Source organism: Gigantopelta aegis, chromosome 10 (assembly GCF_016097555.1).
Source record: "Gigantopelta aegis isolate Gae_Host chromosome 10, Gae_host_genome, whole genome shotgun sequence".
In the NCBI taxonomy this organism is placed as follows: Eukaryota; Metazoa; Mollusca; class Gastropoda; order Neomphalida; family Peltospiridae; genus Gigantopelta; species Gigantopelta aegis.
In genome coordinates this window covers 38393613-38420812 of record NC_054708.1, presented here as the reverse complement: position 1 = coordinate 38420812, position 27200 = coordinate 38393613, and the positions used below count along the sequence as shown (strand labels likewise).

General features: G+C 36.1%; 1 protein-coding gene across 1 annotated transcript in view; it reads right to left on the bottom strand.

The window, feature by feature from the left end:
• Positions 1-19446: 19446 nt before the first annotated feature.
• The window catches only part of LOC121382768 (kynurenine formamidase-like), a 91190-nt gene continuing 83436 nt past the window's right edge, over positions 19447-27200 (bottom strand). The window contains exon 12 of the mRNA XM_041512352.1: positions 19447-25674. Coding sequence (XP_041368286.1) covers positions 25642-25674 — 33 coding nt within the window. The 3' untranslated portion in view covers positions 19447-25641. The remainder of the gene's footprint in view (positions 25675-27200) is intronic.

Sequence of the window (27200 nt, the reverse complement as noted above, 5' to 3'; positions counted from 1 at the left end):
GTAGGCACAACCCGGGGCCGTCGAGCATGAAGATGGGCTGCATGAAGACGATTTCTAATCGTCTGATCCGTAATTCGGACACCAGTAGCCTGATGAAGAACTGCAACAATTTGATTTGCCGTTTGAGCTCGATTTCTTAAAGCCTGGTTACGGATGAATCGTCAACATTTTGGGTTTATTGGTACCTGTTCCATAGTCTGCTAATCACCGACTTCGAAACATTAAAGGTGTTGGCCATTTCACGCTGACTTCTGCCCGTTTGCAGCATGCCAATAGCCCGTAGACGCTCATCACGTTGCATACGTCGCATCGCAAATTCAAACAATAAAAATGACTAAAAACAAAACAGAACTGTATGTTCAACAGAATGAAAAAGATTGACCGAAATAATGTTCCACAGTGATTAATCGACCTTCCTGGAAATTGTCAAAATCGAGAATGAAGCCCCACGCACGTGTACGGTGTAACTGCGTGATGCACGTGCAAACTATGGAATGTGTTTCGGTGTGTTGATAAACAGACCTGAACGTTCTTTACTAGGATGTCTGTGGTCAAAACGTATGTTCGGTCTAATAGTTGATATTATTAACATTAATATTTCAGGTTCCCCTACTTTTTTTTAAAGAGTATATATTAGATTTTGTTTGTAAACAAATAACTTAGTTACTATGCAAGGCACTTACAACTTTTTTGTTAGCTGTTTGGGTATTAAGAGTTAATTTAGAGTAAAATATGCACACATGACTTAATTTGTATACACTATACATACAAACAGAAAATATTATCTTTTCTGCGATAGATAAAAAAACAAACATGCACGCTGAATGTTGCTAAACACAACAACAAACGAACCACCACATGCTAAACGTAGGCGTGTGGAATTATTGTTGAAAGTAATGATTCGCAGTCTGTACCAAAATTAACTCAAAAGGATTTGGCAGCAAAATATGACATTGACCTTTCCACTGTGTCGGACATATTAATGAAAAAGACTGTTTATATGCAACAATATGACAGTAACTCGATTCAGTACAGGCTGCAAATATGACGAACATGTATGAACTGACATGGAAATGGTTTCAACATGAGCGAGCAAAGAATATTCTCATATCCGGACCGATCATTCAGTAAAAACTTTGAAATTTTCATCTGATCTGCTGATTCAGGATTTTAAGGCTTCTAACGGATGGTTAGAAAGCTGAAAGTCACGCTTTTCTGTTTCACATTTCAATATCAGCGGTGAAAGTGCCGGTAGGCCTATCAATAACAACGTAATTGATGATTACAAAGACTGTTGTTTTTATTTATGTTTTAATGTCAATTAATAAATAACAAAGATACATAACAAAATTGGGAGATAGCAACATTATTATGAGCTTCGACAGTCACATTCATTCGGCAATTCTCGGACATGTTCGTTCGCAGTTACGAATTCGATGTCAAGGGAAATAACTCTATATTCTATAAAGTGACCCTCTAAACACCGGATCCTCTCCAAACCGGATAAATATTAAGTCCCCGACATGATCCGGTTTAGACAGTTTTGTGTGTGTGTGTGTGTGTGTGTGTGTGTGTGTGTGTGTGTGTGTGTGTGTGTGTGTGTGTGTATATATATATATATATATATATATATATATATATATATATATATATATATATGTATATTGAACTGACGAAAGGACTATTTAATTGAAAAGAAATACATATTTATATTTAACACAAGAGTATGTTTGTTTTTTCCCTATATTTCCTGATCCAAATCAATAGCGTGTGTGCTCGCCCCGGGCTGCAGTCGCTAGACAGCTTAATACATGTACATTGTTTTCATTCCTAATATATGATATTGACGATACCGAAAAACACGAGAGTAATAATCTCTTTATTATAATAATTACAAGCTTTACACAACGTAGATTTAAAAAAAAAAATGGTAAACTGGATAAGCAATTTTATCCTGCAACCGCCGTTTTTATTGACAAAATATGATGACGGATAAATAGAGAACAGAGAATAGTTAATGACGTCGGATATCTGCTTTCTCCTGTGAAGGTAAGAATGAGAAAATCCGCGAGGGTTTGCCGAGCGGAATTTCTCATTCGACCTGAAAATTATAAAGCAGATATTCGAAGTCATTAACTAGTTATTATCTATATCATGCAAACCATAAACATTAATGGGAAAATCTATTATTTCTGTTATTTCAGCCACATTGTACGATGACCTAGGCTAGAGGTCAAATGAGCGATTTTGTAATGTGGCTATGCGTGTGTGGTCGTGAGCTGAGTGACGTCAAAAGTCATATCCTGATAGTAGCGGGATATGACTGCTTTATCCGTTATCATATTCTGTCAATAGAAACGGGTATTGCAGGATAAATTATATTTATTAATAATTTTAGAGTTTTAAATTGATATTGATCATCATATTATACCCTTGTTTGAAACCCAAAAGCTGGTGTGGGTTGTTTTTGTGCTAGGGGTGTTATTAAACATCTACTTATTCATGCCTTGTCGTGATTGCATGGAGATAGCAAGCTGGTATCAGTTTTGATAGTTCAGAGATAACGTGTTCCCCACTGCGACAACACGTTACTTTTCATCGTCAGCAAATGTATAAATGAGTATTATTGATAAATTCTTCCATATTTATTTGCATGTGTTATGTGGGTGTCTCATACCATAGTCACTGCCATAGCCAGGGCATGTCCCCAAATCACATCACTTCAATCCCCCACCACCTCCACCACATTTTATATATGTCTATTACCCCATAATACGCGTCATAGACAATATGGGCGCCACTCCTAATATACAATTATGACTATGCCAATGACCATGTCTGTATGTAGGGCATATTCTTCAAACGTTTTGGCAGTGCAGTGCCTGGCATTAACATCTGGACTAATACAATGACTGGCATCAACAAATGGACTATTTCTATTCCATAGAGAATAAAAGATCAAAACACAATACTGTGAGTGAAGCTTTGCTTAGGCGATTAATATTTACAACAGACTTACTTTTTGATGACATAATTTTTATTTTACAGTATCAGATATATGACAAATCTAATAGTATGACGTATTGACAATCAAAGCTATATATTTGAAGTCGCCCACGGTATTCATAATAGCATATCATACACAGAGATTCGGTAAATTCCATTACATATGTGATGGCTTATGCTGTTTAATATTCCATAAAAAGTTGCCTCTTCAAATGTGTATAAAATACCCCAGGGGCAGGATCTAGCTCTCGCCTGAGGTGGTTGCATCGTAGGGTCCGATGAAGTTTTTCCCTGTCCCTCCCAACCAGTGCCTCCCCGGAAAATATTTAATAACTGAAAGCCTAAAACGTGTTTTTTACTGGCATCTGGAACTTAAAACTTTATATTTTAAAGCAACGATTTTCGACTATTTTGTAGATTGTATTTTTGTTATTAATGTTATTTAAAAATATTTAAACAAACACGATAGCACACAACAAGAGTTAAAGGTATTAACCTGGAGTATTGACCCGAGGTATATGATAAATATTTTCGGCAATTACGTATTATAACCTTAGTAACAGAAAAGGTGCGTGTACCTCATAACTATGATCAGTTCCTTTTATGATCCACATATTTATGAAAAACGAAATGCATTACGTTCATTAAAACTGTATCATAAGCAATCACCGCCAACACCTGCAGCCCCTGTAAGAGTGCATGTGTAGTCTTGGCTTTCTGGGTATTGCATAAGGTATTGCATTCCATTTCCTTTTGTCACTGATGCGTCATATCATCAAAATGGCATCTACATTTTGGCTATAAAACATTCGGAAATACTTGGAAATTACCTTCAAGAAAGAAAGTATGCAACATTTTATAATTGGTCTTAATCCTACGGGACAGTTGCAAATTCAAGAGCACCAAAACCAACTTTCGTCCACTACCGACCCTGGTCGGGCTGCTTGTGCTCCATTGCACATGACTGCGCGGGCGACCCCCTCTCTCACCCAATCCAAACCTTTTCCTCTCCTGGACAGAGAAGCAGGCGAATGTCGACACCTGCGCCTATGAGATGCGTGTGCTACAAGTGCTTGTTCTGAATGTGCACATTAAAATCTATGACCTGACCCGACCTAAAGCTTCAGTCACACATTCAGGATTTTTACTGCCGTCCTTGATAGGACCATTCCCGATTAAAATTTGTCAAAAGTCTGATCAAGATCCTGTGATTCGTGGCGGGAAATCACGACAACAATCAGATATTGTTCAGGAAGCGTCCCGATTCAGCCGTTTCCAGCCGAATTCGTCCCGATTCTCCAGTTCTCAATCCGATTCTGATCCGATTCTGATCCGATTTGTATCTTTCGCATGGTAAAAAACTACCAAATCTGTCCCGACAGCGTCCCGATTCTCCCGAATGCGATCCGACAGAGATCCGACAGTGACCCGACGCTGACGGAAGACATCCGTTAGAAAACAGTTACTCACGTGATAGTCCAGATCATGCCCGTTCATCACGACAGCGTCCCGATCCACAGGACACCGTCCAGACAACACAGGACATTGTTACGATTTTGATCCGATACAGCAGAATCTGTCACGACATAGTCACGATTGTAATCCGACTAGACAAAATCGGCTGAGTTTCCCGAAAGTTACGGGACGCACCTAATTGTCGGGAGTGCTTGGCCGACCTCTCCGGACCATTCCCGATCCGTAGGACTCTGTTACGAATGTATACGACTGCGTTCAGACAATGATAGGACATTCCAGATCATTGAGGATAGTAATCCGACTTTTTTCACTTTTCGTGTCGTAGCGCTGTCTGATCTCAAACGGGAGCCATAATCGGCACTGTGTGAACGCCGCATTACAGTATTACTTTCTTTGGTTAACCTTTTATCTCTAACTTTGGTTGATAAATCAATGGCAGGTGAACTGCTGTCATTGTCATGTGATTATCAAATGCTACGATGTCATCAGTATAGCAGAAAGTACAATTAAACATGTTTGCTACAATCATGTAGGTTCCTTTTTTTTTTCTTTTTTCTTTTTTTACCAGATTAGATAGAAATTCTGAATCATTTATACTGCTGCTTTGGTAAGGGGACTGCTAAATGACTAAGACAAGCAAATATAGTTTTATGGGAGAGTTGCAAAAGTTACAGTCAACTATTTGTGCAATATTTAAAAAAGTGGACACCAGTTTTTACGGAAGAGTTCACCCCACCCTAAATACGAGCCTGGGTAAAGAAAAAGAGAGCGAAATTCGTTTTAAATGCCAATGTCCCATACTGGAAAATACACATAATAAACGTTTCTCATACATAGAAGTAGAACATAAACATTTCAAATCATCAAACATATAATTTTTTTAAAACCCCATCTGCAGACCCCTTGCCCGAGTCAAAGGAGTTGGTGGAGTATTTAGTCGATGGGCCAGATCCCGAAATTTAACGAATTCGTATCACCTGGGAGGGCAAATTCTCATGGTATGTTTTTAATAGCCATATGCCTTTAGTTAATAAATTAGTATGATAGACTTTTGTAAGGAGTATCTTTTTGGTGGATATCACCCCATAAACATAGTGAGGCGAAGACAAATTATTGTACAATATTTTGGGGTATGGATAGCAAAATGTATCGTAACTTTGCAACCAATGAACATAGCCACACGAATTAGCACTCAAAATGTTTATATTAAACCCCTTGACACCCTGCTATATAATATATACAACTTGGTGTAATAACTAGGTCACCAGAGGTCAAAAGGTGATGATATTTTGTTAATTTAAAAAATCCGACACATTGGCCTTAATGGTACTATTGCTTCATGTATGAGGGACATATTTCAACTCAACTGCCTAGAATGTGAATGATAGACACCCTGTGAGTAATTAAAGGGGTCATTGTTAAATTGTTTTGAAAAAAAAAGTGCATCTACAACAAACGACAAAAAGTCATATTTATAAAACTAACAAAAGTGTGAAAAACCTATAATTACTTTTCAGGCAGTCAACAGATACTTACACACTACCAGTAACAATTTGTTTATATTTTACCATTGCCTTAGATTTCAGATTTTAAAGGGGACAACTTGTGCAAGATACGTTATGGTTGCCATCATGGATTTCCAAGATGGCCGACATGCAAAAGCCTATTTATACCAATACCTCAGAACGCATACCACCTAGGCTCGTAGCTTTTTTTTAAATCTGACTTAGAGTTTTTATGGTAAAGCATGCAGTTATATCATCCACGCTATTACTAGATGGATTTTTTAAATAAAAGAAATGAAATATATAGACTTATTGAGGAACAATGTTGCAATGACTATTGTAAATGTTACCATCATTTTGCCGTTGTATTAATCTGTTCTCAATAAAAAGTAGAAAATGTTTCTCCATTGCCTTAGGTTTCAACTTTTAATAGGGTACACTTATCCAAGATATATTATGGTGGCAATCGTGGATTTCCAAGATGGCCGCCATACAATAGCAATTAGTATCAATATCGTAGAATCCTTGCCACCAATACTCTCCTTTTCGGGAGTCTAACTTTGAGGTTTGAGGTAATTAATGCAGCTATATCAATCAAAATAACACTAGATGGATTTTGATTTTTGTACAAGTAACAAAATATACAGTCAACAAGGTGCAACGTCACTTGAGAATCTTTTCAGGTTTTGGAAGCTAAAGTTAGCTTAAGGGTATTCCACACAAGAACCCTGCACTGGCCACCAAACGTCCTTCCCCGTCCCTCGGGAGCGGGTGCATGTTGTTTATATTGTCCACTAGTGACTCATATTATTAGCTTGGTAATCAGAACGTTTTGAGGGTCTATACTACAAAATCAAATCCCATAGACGACAATAGTAACATATGTGGCTAAAACTCCTGCCTGCAGCGTATCAGTCGACATAAACGTCACGGATATAAATATTACTACCCCTCACACTTAAAGTGAATCAGAAAAAAATGGGGGTCAAGCTCCATGTTTCTGAGATAACGGGTAGCGTCTATGACTACCCTAGTTCCGCACAAAATTCGAGTACTTTTGTTTACAGGTACCCCATACATGTTTCAAGCACAAGGCTACTCAACACATTGGTACTAGATGAAATAAAATTGCATATTTGTTTTACCCAGTTGAAACTATTATTTTTTACAACCAAGACACTCACATTTATAACCAATCACAGGACTTGTGGTGTTCACTTCTCTATCAAAAGTTTTTTGGTTTAGTACTATCTTGAGTGCTACAATGAGGAATACTGGGTGGGTGGAATGGTTTCCATTGTCTTCCTATTCTGGCATTACAGCACATTCCTTTCTTCTTCAGGTCACTAGTCTTATCATGAGAGTTACTGGTGTAAGAGTTGAGAGTCATGTAGATAAAGACATGCAGCTCCATGCACCCCAAGACGTCCTGTTATTAGACGTCATATATACAATAGTGCCTACTTCCTCGAATACCTTTATCTTACTCATCTTCTTTAAATTATTTGATGCTACTCATAATGCATATATCCCATACAACATCGTATACAACATCGTCTTTTGGAATGTTATATGAAACAAATACCCGGTCGGCATACTCATCAAATGTCATGTATTTGGTAACCAGGTAGGTCTAACTGCTATGATTGTTTTTCGTGATTGTTCACCACCAAGACTCCAAACTGTCATGGAGTAAATAAGCATTATATCTGGTGTCACTTTATTCCTCGATGCCAACATGTGACCATGAGAAAGTAGACACTAGACTTGATCCTCAGAAATGAATAATATACTATAGGTAGTCGCGGCATAGATTAACTTCATTGCGAATTACAATATATAGAGGAATCTATCACCGATTCCATACTTCACTGCACATAAAATTGAATATGTGTATATTGAATATTTTACTTCTCACAAGTTCAATGCGCTCCGATGGGCATCTGTGCATGCTCTTGTAAGCATGCTTAACCAATTCACTGCAGGTTCTCGTTTCATAGGTAGCGTCCCACACAAGAACTCAGCATTGGCTGTCTTTATCAAAAGTCTTCCCCCATCCCTCAAGAGTGCGTGCAATTTGTTCATGCTGTTCACTGGTAGACCACATCCCAGCTTGGTAGGCAACACGTTTTGAGTACTGCAATAGGGCATCCTGGGTGGGTGATATAGTTTCTATTGTCTTCTTCTTCTGGCGATACAACACATTCCAGGTCATTAGATAGCTGTGAAATGTTCCAACAGCGAAGGTCTAGAGCATCTGCATCTACTAGGAAGAATAGCTGCGGCACTAGATGCGATGGTTGTTTACTTGTCTTCGGGACAGTCTACGATAGCATTTGTGATACAAAAAGTTCCTGATTGTTCGTTGGATCACGAAAAACGTCCGATTAGTTTGCTGGAATGTTGTTGTTACCAGATAACGGACATGTGATGAGTATGCCGGCCGTGCCTCTGTTTTATACAACATACAACGTTCCAAAAGACATGCATCACGTGTAACATCACATCATTTTAAGATAAAGTGTGGAAAGGGTATTCGAGGGAGCAGGCATCATGGTATATACTATGATGTCTTATATAAATAAAAACAATCTGGCGCTGCCTCTGTTCCACAACTTCAAAGGATGTGACACTACCTCTGCTTTCACTGGAAAAGGTAAAAGGACAGATTAAAAGTGCTACCCTGTAGTGACTTTTGCATTAACCTACATGGTACTCAACCCTTACACCAAAGTAATTGTAAATGCTCCCCACGTCTAGCTAATAAAACATTTCACAGTTATCTTGTATAATAAGGCCAGCGACGTGGAACATGTTGACGAAGCAAGGGACGAGATGGGTTGCATCCCGTCAAAAAAAAACCTAGATTGACAGTCGATACACGTTGAAGGTGTAGTGCTGTGATGAAATACAGATCTTGAGAAGCCGGATCCGTCTGAACGAGAGAGAGTATCAGACTAGGGTATAGTCCAGTCGTCATGGTTTGGTATAGTGGTGCGGACGGGCCCGACTCCGGGGGATACGAGATGGTATCACTATAAAGCAAGGTAAAGTCTAGAAAAAGAGTAGTAGGGGCTGACCCCGCTTCCTATTTCTTCTTAGAGTGGGGCGGTCAATCTTCCAGTGCTGTTAGGACAGGCTCGGATATGTAGAGACTAAACGCGAACAACCGTGGCCTTCTGCAGAATGGCCGTCATACGAGTCACGAAAAAAAACAAGTCGACAGTCAGACGGAGAAATGACGTGGAGGCAAGGATTCTCGCTAAAAAAGAATCCAACCTGGTGGTGCAGGCTCGAAACGAGAAGCGTTCCAGCGTTCAATCAGTTCCAATGGTCGCATACATCCCAGTAAAAAACTTCATTTCGCTGACAAAAACAACAAAATGAAGGACCCCCAAGTCGAGCACACGAAAGCACGTGCAGTGTGCACAAGCGAAACAAACACGTCTTACCGCGTGGAGCTCCAGACTGGGAATGTTTCTTGCATGAACAGAATGATAACAAAGCAAAACGTTGGTAAGACTCACAAACTGCACATTGTTCCTGTATAAATCGGATTCTTGTGTGGAATACCCTTAAGCTAACTTTAGCATCCAAAACCTGAAAAGATTCACAAGTGACGTTGCACCTTGTTGACTGTATATTTTGTTACTTGTACAAAAATCAAAATCCATCTAATGATATTTTGATTGATATAACTACATTAATTACCTCAAACCTCAAAGTTAGACCCCAAAAATGACAGTACTGGTGGCAAGGATTTCAAGATATTGGTACTAATAGCTACTGTATGGCGGCCATCTTAGAAATCCACGATTGCCACAATAATGTATCTTGGACAAGTGGTCCTTATTAAAAATTGAAAACTAAGGCAATGGACAAACATTTTCCACGTGTTAATGAGAACAGAATATACAAAAGCAAAAAGATGGTAAGACACAATAGTCATTGCAGCATTGTGCCTCAATAAGTTGTCTATATATTTCATTTATTTTATATTTAAAAAGTCCATATTGTAATATTGTGAATGATATAACTACATTCATTACACTCAAAACTCTAAGTTAGAATAAAAGAAAAGCTACGAGCCTAGGTGGTATGGATTTTGAGGTTTTGGTATCACTAGGTTTTTGCATGGCGGCCATCTTGGAAATCCATGATAGCGACCATAACGTATCTTAGACAAGTGGTCCCTTTTAGAAGTTGAAGTCTAAGGCAATGGAAAACTGTTTTTAAATTGTTACCGGTAGTGTGTAAGGATCTGTTGACTGTCTACAAAGTAAGTATAGGTTTTTCACACTTTTATGATAGTTTTGTAAATACGACTTTCTGTCGTTTGTTGTAAAGGCACCTTTTTCAAAACAATTTAACAATGACCCCTTTAATTACTCACAGGGTATCTATTATTCACATTCTAGACAGTTGAGTTAAAATATGTCCCTCATACATGAAGAAGTAGTACCATTTTAAATTCAACACAATGTCATGACCTTTTGACCTCTGGTGACTTCATTATTAAACCAATTTTTATATATTGTATATCAGTGTATAGTCTGGTGTAATATAAACATTTTGAATGCTAAATTGTGCGGCTATGCCCATTGGTTGCAAAATTCTGATACATTTTGTTATCCCTACCCCAAAATATTGTACACGAATTTGTCCTCGCCTCACTATGTTTATTGGGTGATATCCACCGAAAAGCTACTCCTTATAAAAGTCTATCATATTTATCTACAGGCATAGAGCTATTAAAAAAACACCATGAGAATTTGCCCGCCCAGGTGATACCAATTTCGACTCTGGCCCATGGACTAATTGTGGCATTGCAAAAAAAACAAAAGTCCGAATTCAAGGGTCATTATCTTGAGGCATCGAAAACACAAAGTCCGGAAAACTAATATTCATATCTCCTAAATCCAAGGGCCATTTGTAATGGCACCCTATAACGCTATACGCAAAATGTCAGGTCAATATCTTGAGGCATTGGGGAAAAAAGTAAAAAAAGTTTTATTAAAATTCCGTATCCCCTAAGTTCAAGGGTCACAATGCAGTCAAAATCGTCATGGAAGTCAAATCTGATCTGTAATGGTATATGATAAAGTTATATACAACATTTCAGCTCAACATATCGATGCATTGTGAAAAACATTCCGGAAAACTATATGTGGGACGGACAGTCGGACTAACAGACAGACAAGGACGGAGATGAAACATATAGTCCCCTAATAATGAATGTGGATTGTATTCATTGAATAGCACTAAAATTATTGCCAATCGAAAGTTCTTGTAAGAGGGGAGTGCAAATAATATGTATAATAGTAACTGCTTATTATATGTATAATAGTAACTGGGAAGTGCAAATTATAAGTATAATAATGATTGGGGAGTGCATATTCTTGGGGAGTGCAAATTAAAATTAATGCTACACCGGTATTGTGAGCATGTAATCAACCATCAAAAGAGTTGCCAAGATAGGACTGTAAGCACATGATTTGTACATGTAGTTACCGTAACAGTTCACGTGTAAGATGAACGGATGAAATTATCTAAGCAATTGAACAAGGTACTAAAATGGTCTTATTGACTCTGGAAGAAAACGCTAGCAGACGACCATTGCTAAAGAATGCAACTAGTCATGTGACGTGTGGCTTTGAGGAATTGTGGACTGGTAAAAGCATGTTCAAAGATATATAATGCACATTATTGCTTAATATCAACAAGTATAATCTTATATTTAATTAATAAAATGGTTAAATGTGACGGCTATTATATATAACTGGCGCAGCCATTTTATACCATCCTGGTGAATACGCCCTCTGCCAATTACGTAGTCCCAAAGAAAAGAAAATTATCACTTGGGTATCGTGAGTGGTCGTTTTATACTCCACGTACCTACCAATAGTCGTAATAATATGCCTTTTTTTTTTTTGATTTTTTACGAGAAAAAAATATTATAACCCCATTTCGTTCTATTAATGCAAGCTGAAATGCATTTAGTTAAAGGGACATTCCTGAGTTGGCTGCAATTTTAAAGATGTTATCGACTAATAGAGACTTTTTAACAATTGTACTTACATATCAAATATATTTTTTTGCATAAAATATTAGTGGCTGTATATTAAACGTATTTCTGATCGTTCTAATATTTGTACTAGGTTAAATTTCATTTTATTTCTTAAAATATTGTTTTTTCGTACGTACAAAATTATTTGAAGACAAAATCCAGTTTGGGCTTCTTACAAATATTAAAAGACCAGAAACACATTGAATATACGGACACTGACATTCTAAACAAGAAAATATATTTAATATGTAAGTTTAATCGTAAAAATATTTTATTAGTCAAAAACATTTTACAATGCAGCAAACTCAGGAATGTCCCTTTAAATAGTTTATTATATTATCAAACCATTTATGTTGTTTTACAAGTCAGATTGATAAAAGCGAAGCGTCTTGTTGTAAATGATTGCCTTTGTTTATACACTGTGCCTACTGGAGTCGGTCGGAACTGACGTCACTTCGCCCCAAGTTAGAATTCCTGACGCACCGGAACCAAAAGAAAATGGCTGTCCCCAGTTAGCAGGAATAATCACGGTTTTTTATTAACTCCTAAAATTACGCGTTTTTCATTTCTTAAAGTGTCAGTATGTGTTGGTCGTCCGGGTATGAATCAGGTTCATATTTGAGTTGACCCTCCCTTTAACTGTCCGTGGCGCTGTTGTATCAGGAGTTGATGCAAGGATTGTCACGGAAAATGATGAGGCGTCGATATGTAAACGTGTTAACTCTGCAGCTTTGATGCCACAAACCAATGCGCGACAAACATTATTCCTAGACTTTATGAATTAGGTGTGGAATTTTGTATTTGTTCTTCTACAAAACATTTGATGGGTTTTTTTATTATAACTTTCTTATAAATTCATATTTGTTAAAAACAAAATTTAGATTGTTCTAACGTCCACGGTGATTTTAATTTTTAAATTTATAGAATTTTAGCACGAAAACATAAATGTTCATTTGCTAGCTAATCTGTATATTTGCTGTGATTGCTATTTATTAAAAATAAACATGTTAATGAATGAATGAATTAATTAATTGATGATACAATGAATGAATGAATTAATTAATGTGTAACGTCATCAGCAGTTATTTCCATGTACGCGTTTAGAAATCTGTAAACGTTTATTGCGTGTACACAAACTGGTGCCATTTATACTATATATACGTCCTGACCTTATTTCTCGGTAGTTATACTCCGTTTGACAACTGTTCACGAAGACTATGCCTACGCACGTATATGACATACATAATGCAATAATTTGATATTTATGGTGATCGTGTGTGACGCGGGACTCAAAGAAAACACTTTGTTGTCCCTTATGTCCCGAGGTAAGTGATATACTTGACACCTGGTCACTTAAGTGTATCATTTCTGGACAGGACAGACGTTGTTTAATGCTTATTTAAAGTCTTCATCTTCGTCAATGAGAAGTTTAGGAGCCAACAAACTGACAATCATTTCTACAGTATTATTTAAAAACTGTTTTGATATTTTTTAAAAAGGCCTGTTAAATATACAAATTAGGTGCTAATCTGTTTATCTATTTTTGTGTGCTGTGAATCGTTTCAAACGTTATATAGTAACACCATATTCGATATGCAACAAACAACCCTATCACGCAGTCTTGATCAGACTTTCTCAAGTACCCAAAATGAAGTAACGCTAAAAGGCACGTACCGTAGGTTCTACTTTGAAATAGCTGACAAGCTGACTAGAAGAATTTAGCGAAGGTTTGAATCACTTTCATTTACCAGTTATGCAAAAGTCGAAATTTCTCTTGGGGGAAAACCTGCCACAGGAGAGAAAGTTCGTGATGATATAGTGCATGAAATTCATTATATTTTTGGAGATGACCTTGAAGAACTGACGTTTATACTGAATTACATATGTTGAAGAACACAATGCAAGAAGTCGAATTCTATTTTGACTGTTTAAAAACAGGTTTGCAAGTACAGATAACTCTTTCCACAAACTTCGAGGTTGCTCCAAATGCAACAAGTACTTTAGATAATACTGATGTAAAAGGAACGCAGGTCCGTGGCGTAATGTATATATTGCGATACTACCAATAGCGATATAAAAAAACACTATTATCGTTTAGATACTATTACCAGAAGTGTAATATAGCAGGTGCCCGGAAGAGCATATTGGAATACGGCATGGCCAGGCAGACGACAAGTCTTTGTTCCCAATATAAAATAAAGCTGTTATTTTCCAAATGAGTTTGTTGTGCCAGAACATTACAGAATTGGCGACGAGGTAAACCTGAACTGTTTTTGACGGCAGTTTACGGTAGAGTCGATCCGTTTGACCAGCATATCGAATCTTGGACCGCGGACACCGAACGCCTGTCGGCCTACTTCAGAGCTAATGAAGGAAGGAAATGTTTTATTTAACGACGCACTCCTCACATTTTATTTACGGTTATATGGCGTCAGACATATGGTTAAGAACCACACAGATATTGACAGAGGAAACTCGCTGTCGCCACTTCATGGGCTACTCTTTTCGATTAGCAGCAAGGGATCGTTTATATGCATCATCCCAGAGACAGGATAGTACATACCACGGCCTTTGTTACACCAGTTGTGGAGCACTGGCTGATATGAGAAATAGCCCAATGGGTCCACTGACGGGGATCGATCGTAAACGGACGCGTCTAAACAACGAGCTATTCTGTTGAGCGTTATCGGACGAAAAACGTATGCATTTATGCGAAATCTCGTATCTCCTGATCGTCAAACTTACAAAACGTTTGAGGAATTAGTAAAGGCCATCCAAGATAATCGCCACCCAAAACTCTCGGTTAACGTTCAACTAAATAAATTTAACACGTGTTTCCAAGACAGAGGTCAAGGGATTTCTGAGTTTGTTGCTGAACTGAGACAGTTCGCGGAACATTGTGAATATGGTGCAATGTTAGATTACATGCTGCGTGATCGTATTGTATGTGGGGTTTCTGATAAAGGTGTCTAAAATGTTTACTGTCCGAACCAAACCTAAATTTTAGTTGTGCACTTCGAATTTCGCGGAGTATGGAAATGACTGCTCACAATGTGACATGCATTCAAAACGGTATATGCATAGTGCTGTTTCTTCTTGACAGGAGGAAATGATAAATAAAGTGGTTCACGAAAACAAACAAAACAATCTAGAACATAATGAAAACAATCACAACAGGTCTAAATAATATGTCGGTTGCCGTGCTAAAATCTTTAGAAATCTGAATGTGAAGTGTTACAGATGTCATGGATCACATTCTTCTGATAAGTGCAATTTCAAAGATACTCTTTGCACCAATTGTCATAAAAAAAAGGGCATATTGTTAAAGGCGCTCAATCACGGATGGTTGACCAAATTAATGATCCAACAAAGTATTATCTGAAAATATATAGCCTACATTTGATTTGTACATAAAAGTACTTTACCGAACCATCTACATAACCACCATATCTCACTTATTATTTATATGTTATAAAAATAATTGAATTATGTCGACGGTCCATAATTCAAAGAAAAATAACGGCTATTTGGAGAGAAAATGTGTGACGTATTATTTTTGAGTCACGTGGCGGGTATCCCCGAATAACCGCAGTGTCAAAATTATTTACCAAACTAGTGTAACGAGAACGCTTAACCGTCCTCTGCGACGTAGGGTAAATAGAAAAACAACAAAGAAATAGGTTATTACAAATTAATAAAAACATGTACTGAATGACAATAAGCTTATGCATTAATTTATTTTTGTAACAGAAGCATGTTAAACATCGGCATTCCAGACTAGTTAGGCCTTTACATCTATTGGTAAATTTATCGTTAGCCGTACACGAAAAAATCTAACCATCTGGATCGCAAACATCTTCATTTTCCACCTTGTCAAATTCAGTATTATGCAAAATATATCATAACAGCTGGCTTAGGATAGGAATTGTCACATTTTAAAAGAATACTGCTAACTAGACGGCGTTTGTATACGATCTGGTTATATATACGACGGCCGTGTATAAGCCTCCGCTAACGAAGGCTGGCTATATACACAGCAAAAATGTATATAGGTGGTAAATAAGTACATGTATTTGATTGATCCATATTACCGAACCATCTGGAACAGGAGGAATACATACTAAGTACTGTACGAACAGTGCGTGGTCTGAACAGGGATATGTGTGTGTGTGTGGGGTGGGGGGGGGGGGGGGGGGGGAGGAGGAGAGAGATTGTATATGAATCTAGCGAATCCAATTTGTGTAAGTTTTCCATAGACATATGAATAGCGTAATATTGCCCCTGCTGTACTAAAAAATATATATAATAAAATAAAATAATAAATAAATAAATGAAAATAAAAATAAAAATTACAAACTGCAAATTATCAGCTGCTGAGGTAGATTATCTGAAAGAGAAACTAAAAACAGGCCTTGAAATTAATAATTTTTCACCGATTGCAATTTTGAGGCTGCTTACGTAAAAATTTTAAAAGTGAATTTTACCGCAAATAAATATGACTTAAAGGTTATTTTGCTGTATGTAGTCATATTTGAAATGCGCAAAACTGCAAGGAGCAATACAATACAAAATATCACTTCCGGGTCCCAGTCTAAATTTATGTAACGTCCCCACCCACTCCACCGATACGTGATTTTACCAACATTATAATAGCAATAATAATAATAATACAAAATAACTATTATTATTATTAGCAGCAGCCTACTACTACTTTATTGGGGTGGAGGGGGAGGGGGGGGGGGGGGGGGGCTATAAAAATGCAATATTAACGTGTGTACACACACAAATAACAGGCAAAACTTTCCCCTGCATGTAGAATTGGATTCAGCTGGGTTAATTTATAATTAAGCCAACCTTTGGACGCAAAAACATGCGAGTAGTGGGTTTTTAACGCTACATATTAAACAGAATGACCACTTTGCGAATCAGTCAAAATAAGTTGCAAATATTTAGCGAAAAACTGTCGTCTGGACATTGGCGACGCTGGAAAACATATTACCCGTTTTCGAACCGAGCACCGTCTAGACTCACGCCCCTACTAAATTCCATGCACACGCGCCTGCAGTGGCACTGTGTACGGTAGCTCCGTAAAAAAAAAAAAAACCCCAAAAGACACCTATTATTATTTAAAAAATTTTTTATTAATAATTTAAAAAATTGTTAGTTCATGTTTATTATTTATTTCGCCGTTATTTGGTCATGAAATGATATATATTTTAATTATTTGCAGAGTTCCAAAATTTAAAAATGAAGCGTGTCATGGAATTCCCTCGATCGTGGTTCAATTAAAATGTTTTGGATGATACAATAACGAGGTTTGGTATGCCAAATGAATGTAATTTCCATTTATCCGTGACTGGGTGCCTTTAAAGCTTGTCGTCGCAAAGCTAGACAAACCATTCACGCAACAAGTATGGTTCAGCAAAATGATCTCAGATAGTGACAATAATGGTTCATTCCATGTGAATCCTGATGAGGAATACTCATTATATCATGTCAATGGATGTGAAAGGTCATCGTCTGTACCGATCACTGTAGATGTCTGTATGAACAGTAAACCAGATACACTGCATGTTGACACATGCGCTAGTGTATCGCCAATGAGCGAGTCGTGCTATAAGAAAACGTGGTCTGAACGTGATGCTCCTCCATTGAGGAAATCGAAAGCTATACCTGTGCAGGTGAACAAATTATGGTATCCCGTGTCATAAACTTTTACGAAATTGATCTTAAAAGTGCATATCTTCCTCTTCCTCTTGATGAAACGTCAAATCAGTTCACAACCATCCATACTGACCATGATCTATTTTGCTACAATAGACTTACGTTTGGAATTTCTTCCATCTCCAGCAATCTTTCAAAATATCTTCCATCTCCAGCAATCTTTCAAAATATCTTCCATCTCCAGCAATCTTTCAAAGGTGTATGCATAATTTTGTTCGACACATTTCAATGATATGGATATCAGGATGCCATTCTGATCTCTACTCAAGAGACTTTCTGATACAGATATTCGTGTTAAGTATCCGGTTCAAGATAAAATCATAGCCATCACGAATCACCTACCAGTGTTACTGAACTCAAGTGATACCGTGATCTGGATTATTACGAAAAATTCCTTCCTAACCTTTCTACTGTTTTGGCTCCCTTGCATTTCTTGCTGAGAAAAGATGAGAAATGGCGATGGACAAGTGACCAAGAAAAAGCATTTTCCGAGTCTAAAAAACTGCTTCAGTCTTCCAAAGTGTTAGTGCAACAATGAATTAATTCTGGTTTGTGACGCTTCACAGTATGGCATTAGTGCTGTACTACCACAAAAGATGCCCGATGGAACAGAGAAACCTGCAGCTTTCGCCTCTGGAACCCTGAAATCTGCCGGGGGGGGGGGGGGGAGACGACAAATTGAAATAGAAGCACTCTGAAGTTTTCGGCATTAAAACATTATTTGTCCCGTCGAACATTTTACATTGCAAATGACCATAGTTTCTTGATCCAACGGAAAATGTTCGATAATGGCGGCTCCATAACGAACCACTCTAACAACTCCAAACAAAACATTTTAATATTGTGAACATATTAATAAGTATATTTAAATATACAAGTATTAATGAAATGAACAAGAGCCCAGACCAGTTGTTATGAAATATTTAAAGAATTTTGAACAGCACATATTATGAAGATATATGGCGACAACGGGTCACCCTGCCTGCAGTCCCTTTTTAACAGTAATTTTTTTAATACAAACTCATTTCATCAACAGTAACAAACACCAATAGTATACTTTTTATCTTTTTATTGTACATTTTCTTACGTAAATGTATTTCAAATACATATTTACATACTACACTTAATATATAAATAAGGAAATATCCATAAATATACAAATAAAATATTAAAAGTAGGTAAATGATTTCCATTTGTTATAAACATAAGAGCTATATATCATGACATAAATGATCACCATTAGTCATAAACATAAGAGTTTTATATTATGACATAAATGATCACCATTAGTCATAAACATAAGAGTTTTATATTATGACATAAATGATCTCCATTTGTTATACACATAAGAGTTAGGCTATATATCATGACATAAATGATCACCATTAGTCATAAACATAAGAGTTTTATATTATGACATAAATGATCATCATTAGTTATAAACATAAGAGTTTTATATTATGACATAAATGATCACCATTAGTCATAAACATAAGAGTTTTATATTATGACATAAATGATCTCCATTTGTTATACACATAAGAGTTAGGCTATATATCATGACATAAATGATCACCATTTGTCATAAACATAAGAGTTATATATTATGACATAAATGATCTCCATTAGTCACAAACATAAGAGTTATATATTATGACATAAATGATCTCCATTAGTCACAAACATAAGAGTTATATATTATGACATAAATGATCTCTATTAGTCATAAACATAAGAGTTATATATTATGACATAAATGATCACCAATAGTCATAAACAAAAGAGTTATATATTATGACATAAATTATCACCAATAGTCATAAACAAAAGAGTTATATATTATGACATAAGAAAAACACCTGTAAAGAGAGTCCTGGCAAGGAATGTACATTTTTTCTTATTTAAAAACAAAAAATCATAATCCAATCAACCAAAAAAAGTAATGAACAAATGTTAAAAGTAAACTGATATTTTAAAATGTTAAATTTCGTAAAAAGAATGATACATTCATAGTACTATCATAGTGGAAGATTTACAACTATATTCAAATATTCAAATGTACGTACATGTATATATATTTTTTAGTGCATATACAATTCAGTTGTTATGGTGTCACCTTTCGATTATGCAATAACTCAGTCTTTAGTTACTTAGGGGCTAGCAATCAGGCCAATTAGTGTGATGAAACTAAATCACAGCAATCAAGACACTACATACGGTTAACTGATGTCCCCAGTTGATACCCGGTCTGCCAACAAAGATACCTATTAATTATTATGATAGCAGTTGGTGATTACAATTTATTATGTGACAAAATAATGGGTAATGGCACAATTCACAAAGAGGTCTTAGCCTGGGTGAGTTGCCTAGGGCAACCCTGTTTATCAAAGAGCTTAGACATATACAATGGACATTTTATCTGTATCACCATGTTGTTAACTTGTTAATCATGTTTAATGTTCAAAAGTAAAATACAAGAACCTACATAACCAACTTGAGATTTCTGTTCCTTCATTAACCTTAAAATAACACCCTACTCTGTATTAGTACTATGCCAGAATTGAAATACAAACTCAGCCAAATGTTTCCAATCCCCTACTCAGGCCTACATTTCCCCCATTAGAGATTGTGCCCCCTCCATTAGTGATTGTGCCCCCTCCATTAGTGATTATGCCCTCCACTTGTGATTGTGTCCTCTCATTCCAGATGTTGTTCCTATGGGCCTGTGTATAATAAAACATAACAGATCTGGTGGAATGAAAATATTGAAAAATAGGATTATGAATCGTCAGAGTAATTAAAGGTTGTTATTGCACATGCACCACATTCCTACCCTCAAAACAACATCAACACTAACAAACTTGCTCTGTTTGTCCGTGTGACCTATTACTGCATAACGTCACCAGTTTATAAATAGCTATTGTTGATTTCCCTGTTCTTTTAAATTTGTGATATGATAATGTAACAAACCAATTTGATTAGTCCTTCAAATCTTGACTGAATTAGAAAACCGTACACCTTCCCCATACTTCTTTATTTCAAATGGTCACATGCTTACAAAGATAAAAAAATAAACAACCCACCTATATCATCTCCCTTTCCTCCAACTGATTGATATCACAGACACAAAATCCCTTAAATGAGTTTTGTTTGGCTTAAGGTCAATGAGAGAACATTTTAGCATCATCATTTTGGATTAATTCACAATAACTGGAAATACATGTATCTTGCTGTCAATTTTTAAAGTCATTTTTGATAATTGTTACAATTTGGTTTCTTTCACAACAGAGTCAGAAATATTTGTAATCATCAAACAAAAATTTACTAATATAGCAATTTCACATTAAGTTTTCAAGTGTTTTAATAACTAGAATCAAGGACTAAAATGTTTATAATTGAAGAGGTATGCATTGTCACATCATTCTAATTTGAAATTATCTGTGAACTATGTGATTTGGTTTTATAGATTAACTTCACCCCTCTCAAAATAACAGTCAGTTCCATATTGAGCAGACATCATTTACATGTCAGTAGGTTTCATGTGAGACTCAGAAATTATTATAACAGTCAGTTCCATATTGAGCAGACATTATTTACATGTCAGTAGGTTTCATGTGAGACTCAGAAATTATTATTTTTTAACTTTATTCTGTGTAAGGTCTGGTTCTAATGCTAGGATCCAACTGTCAACTGCCAGCAGAAAGTTGGCCAACTCAACAGTTGCAGTGTAATTTCCCCAACTCTCGACTTACGATGGGTGCGCTCAGATTAACAACTAATAGATTATACGACGAGCACAGAGTTGTAAAAGTGCTCATACTAGCAAATGGATAGTCATACTAGTTGGTGTCTGAACCTAGCATTAGACAACAGTACTTTAACAAAGTTTAGAAGATTTGTATCCACATGAACAAGATACACAAATATAATTACATATGTTTTCATACTATCTTGAATACTCTTAAGGCAGTTTTTAGATGAGCACTGCAATTTACATGTACTTATAATATAGTTAGATTACACTTATTTTGTGCACAGAGAACAAAGGTAAAGAGCAACATGTCTTCTTTGAAAATAATATCCCAAGCAATTGATAAAAAATTCTGTTCCTTAAAATCATTTGTACTTTAATAGCGATAAATGTAGCGGGCTTCCTCTAAAAGACTATGTCAAAATTACCAACTGTTTGAATCCAATAGCTGATTATTAATAAAATCTGTGCTCTAGTGGTCGTTAAACAAAAAACTCAATAGGGCAACTGGCTTAGTTCTAAAAATGACAAAATTCACTAGTTGAGTTTGAATTTGACCCAAAACTGAACATGATCGTTCACAGACTTTTACTCTACTAGTGGGATAATTTCAGATGTCAGGTTATGTGTATTAGTAGGTAATAAAATATTAATATTGTGGCATTTTAAAAGACACACTGATCTTGTAACCAATTGTCTATCAGCTGCTGAAGCCTAAACAAATGTTCACAATTCCATGGCTCAAGGGACGCAATATGATTTTCCTTATGGTTCTGCTGTCGAGCACATCTCAAAATGTCAAAGCTACACATTACCCCATATTAAGTGCCTCAAATTACTTACACCAAACTGGCTTTGACACTTCAATTCACTCAATTTATAATGTATGTATAGCATCACTTTAAAGAGTAAGGATATTTAAATATTTTATGACAGGTTGCAAGAAATTGAATTTAAAGCAATATGCTTGTTCAGCGTAAAACAATCAGAATGGTTTAAGTGAAAATACACACACACACACATACACCTAGTGCTGGAGCAAATCCTCAAATTCAGGCAAAAATGACAGCAATATTCGCACAAAATTAGTTGGCCTGAAACCATTTCACCATGTATTTGCATCATTCTACCCAGAATATTAGTTGGAATTAGGGTCTCCAGGAGTACTAGAGTACTCAGGCATGGGCCAAATCTAGCAGGACTAGAGTCCATTCTCAGGACTATTACCTGTTCAAGGAAGAGCACTCTCATTTAATTATATTTGTTTGCATCATTTTGCCATATGCTTGCTGCCAGTTACATTATAAGGCTATGAGACTTAGACGGAAACCAAAAGTCAAATGTGTGGAATGCAATACAATGGTATGATTTGGCATCCATGTTCAATGCTGGAAGTAAGATGGATGGTGCGAGTTTACTTCATTCCCATATATACATGTATATATACATGTATATATATATATATATATATATATATATATATATATATATATATATATATACCTATTTGGCAGTATAATGCTAATATGAATAAATTCAGACATGGATTAATTCAGACATTTTTGTTTAATTCGGGCCAAAATCAACCAGCTCCCCCCTACAAAAATGGGAGCCTGTATGCCTATGGATATATAAACTTAGCATTAACCAAGGTAAAGTTAATAAATATGTCAGTCAGTTTTGGAATTATGGGATTTGAATTTAAGAGAGAAAAGGAAACTAACTTCTGTTACAGGAAAACATGGATTCAGTAACATCTGTCACATTTCGATAAATCAGGAAAAGTTTTTATTATTATCATAATCGTTCAGCAAGGTATTTTACCCACAATACTTTAATAGTTCATCATTGTTCATTCTTCCCCTTCACTTTATTTTCGAGACAAATCAATTCCAATTTGATCATGCAACATCCTTATTGATTTTTATTTCCATCAACTAGCTTTTGTTCCATGTCATTAACAATGTGCTTCTTTCCAGAAGAAATGTTTAGCTGACACCATCTAACACGGAATGTAATTGTCCCAATGTCCAAATGTTCTTGTAAACAGTCTTACTTCTTTACTAAGATGTAGCCATTATTTTGGGAACACCAAAATATTCTTGTTGATTGTTTGAGTGCCCATAATTTATCAGAGAAACATTAATGAACAAGAAAATTAATTTTTTGTTATGTATGTTATGATTTACTGAATATCATAATAAAAGCAAATAACAATGTTTCTATCTTGCCAAACTGTAATTGGGACCTTAAATTACTATTCACAAACCGCAGTAAATGTATTTGTGTGAAAATTAAGTTCCAATGAAAATAAAATTCAATTTTGGCCAGCTTTAAAAAGGTGGTTTACATATAACAGACAACATATAATTGAAGTGAACAACAATTAAACCTGTTAATCTTTGTCAATCAACCTCAATGTTCCTTGTATAAACAGTTGGCATTAGCTAAGAAGGTAAAAAATACCTTTATTTAATTCACTAGTCCTTACTATCACATAAGTATTCTTGTGCACTTACAGATTAAACAGTCTTGATGTTGATAATGTTGGTAAACTGTTCACTTACAGATTAAACAGTCTTGATGTTGATAATGTTGGTAAACTGTTCACTTACAGATTAAACAGTCTTGATGTTGATAATGTTGGTAAACTGTTCACTCCAGATTAAACAGTCTTGATGTTGATAATGTTGGTAAACTGTTCACTTACAGATTAAACAGTCTTGATGTTGATAATGTTCGTAAACTGTTCACTTACAGATTAAACAGTCTTGATGTTGATAATGTTGGTAAACTGTTCACTCCAGATTAAACAGTCTTGATGTTGATAATGTTGGTAAACTGTTCACTTACAGATTAAACAGTCTTGATGTTGATAATGTTGGTAAACTGTTCACTTACAGATTAAACAGTCTTGATGTTGATAATGTTGGTAAACTGTTCACTCCAGATTAAACAGTCTTGATGTTGATAATGTTGGTAAACTGTTCACTTACAGATTAAACAGTCTTGATGTTGATAATGTTGGTAAACTGTTCACTTACAGATTAAACAGTCTTGATGTTGATAATGTTGGTAAACTGTTCACTTACAGATTAAACAGTCTTGATGTTGATAATGTTGGTAAACTGTTCACTCCAGATTAAACAGTCTTGATGTTGATAATGTTGGAAAACTGTTCACTTACAGATTAAACAGTCTTGATGTTGATAATGTTGGTAAACTGTTCACTTACAGATTAAACAGTCTTGATGTTGATAATGTTGGTAAACTGTTCACTTACAGATTAAACAGTCTTGATGTTGATAATGTTGGTAAACTGTTCACTCCAGATTAAACAGTCTTGATGTTGATAATGTTGGTAAACTGTTCACTTATAGATTAAACAGTCTTGATGTTGATAATGTTGGTAAACTGTTCACTTACAGATTAAACAGTCTTGATGTTGATAATGTTGGTAAACTGTTCACTTACAGATTGAACAGTCTTGATGTTGATAATGTTGGTAAACTGTTCACTCCAGATTAAACAGTCTTGATGTTGATAATGTTGGTAAACCGTTCACTTACAGATTAAACAGTCTTGATGTTGATAATGTTGGTAAACTGTTCACTTACAGATTAAACAGTCTTGATGTTGATAATGTTGGTAAACTGTTCACTCCAGATTAAAGGGGCTGTCCTCAGTTTGCTGCAGCTGTTAAAATGTTGCCAACTAAAAGACACTTTTTAACGGCTATAATTACATATTAAACATATTTTTCTGCAGAACATATCAGTGGCTGTATCATAAATGTGTTTCTAGTCATCCCAGTTAAGTCAAGTTTCATTTTATTTCCTATTATATTTTTTTTTGGTATGTGCAAAGGTATTGGGAGTCGAAATCCAGTTTGGACCACTTAAAAACATTAGGGCAATAAGAAACACACTGATTATACAGACACAGACTTAATTTTAATAGTTAAAAAAATTTATTAGTCCGAACAAAGAGAGGACAGTCCCTTAAAATGTGAGAGGTAAGTATGCACTCTTGAGTCTTGTAGACGATTCACAGCAAGGATACATGTTTTTTCTCTATAACATCGGATTACAGGCAGTTTTCATTACCAGTGACTACTTAGAAAGATGCATTAGTCTAATCATCTCCTAAAACAAAATAGAAAAACATGCATTGTAAAAATGTTTGTATAAAGAAAAAACTGCAGTTATATGTATAGGCATCAGTGACCACAAGCAATCTTATTTCAACTATACTCTGTCAAAAAAGAAATGCATAGGTGATAGGCAAAGAATAGTGTTTGATTTGACAAAATATAGTTTTTTTGGTACAATGTTGCTGAATGACCATGTTTGTTAATGTTCCTGGAATGGGACAGCATGCCCAAATTTAACGCATGTTGTGGCACGTTTGTGCGACAATTGCAGGAAATCGGCATGAAATGGTCAGATTTTGGCGAATGCACGTGAAACTCGGGGAAACAATTGGGGTAGTGATGGGTATTTAACCTTCTGACTACTGCAGGCGAGATATCTCACCCGACGTCACGTCAGTCGATATACTGTACACTGTATACAGTGCATTCCCCAATTCATATTTCCCGCCGTTTTGCACACGACACTCACCGGAAACGGAAATATAATTAAAGAAAAAAGATTTTTTTTCAAAATGGTGGTTTTTGTTTTGATTTTTTCGATTGAAAATACCTTGAATTTTTTTTTTCAAAAAGTGGTTTTCGGCAAGTATTTTCGCTTGACAACAATGGCGGCACGTCGCGGTAATTTTCAGGGATCGATAGCTGATTGTAACAGATAATTTGATAATAAATTCGATCGTTTTACAACAACGAAAATTACCAAATATTGCAATATGAATCGTAGTTCGGGTTTAAAAAAACAATTCTGGTCAGAAACCACTGTTATCGGGAATAATGGACATAAATACTGGACAGCTGGCCACAAATGCCCGTAAGTAAACGCAACTTTTTCGATTTTTTGCCTAATTTTAATCACCATTAGCCGATCTAAAATAATAAAAATTACAAAAACAGACACGAAAATAATACTTACTGATTCATATATGAACTTTATTTCATGTATTTATGAAACATTTAAATGAATATATGTGAGTAAAAATTATAAACTTGTACCCACTCAATGTGGCTTTTGTTAAAAATTAATCCAGTAGTCTAAAGGTTAAAGCTGCAATGCTCACAATGATGCCTCATTTCCATTTCGACGCAGACGAGTTACAATATGCCAAGACTAAGCCTGCCAAATCGAAATATTGCAATAGGCCACCTCCAGTTAGGTAATTGCAGTCAGCAGTTGCACACCACATGAACATCCATCAGACTACCATTCCACGTCTCTGGGACAGGTACCAGCAGTTTCAATCAGCTGAAGACCGGCCCAACTGCAGCACAAGATTTCTACATCCAGGTTCTGCACTTGCGTCACTGAACTGCCACAGCAACGAACACTGCTGGACGCATACCTGGTTTGAGAAGGGTGTCTGCACAAACCATTCGGAACCGACTTCGAGAAGCTAGTTTACGGGCTAGGAGACCATATGTTGGCCCCATCCTGCGATATCAACATTTACGTGTTCGCTGGTGCACGAATATACAGGGGTGGAACATGGGAAACTGGCGACGAGTATGGTTCAGCAACGA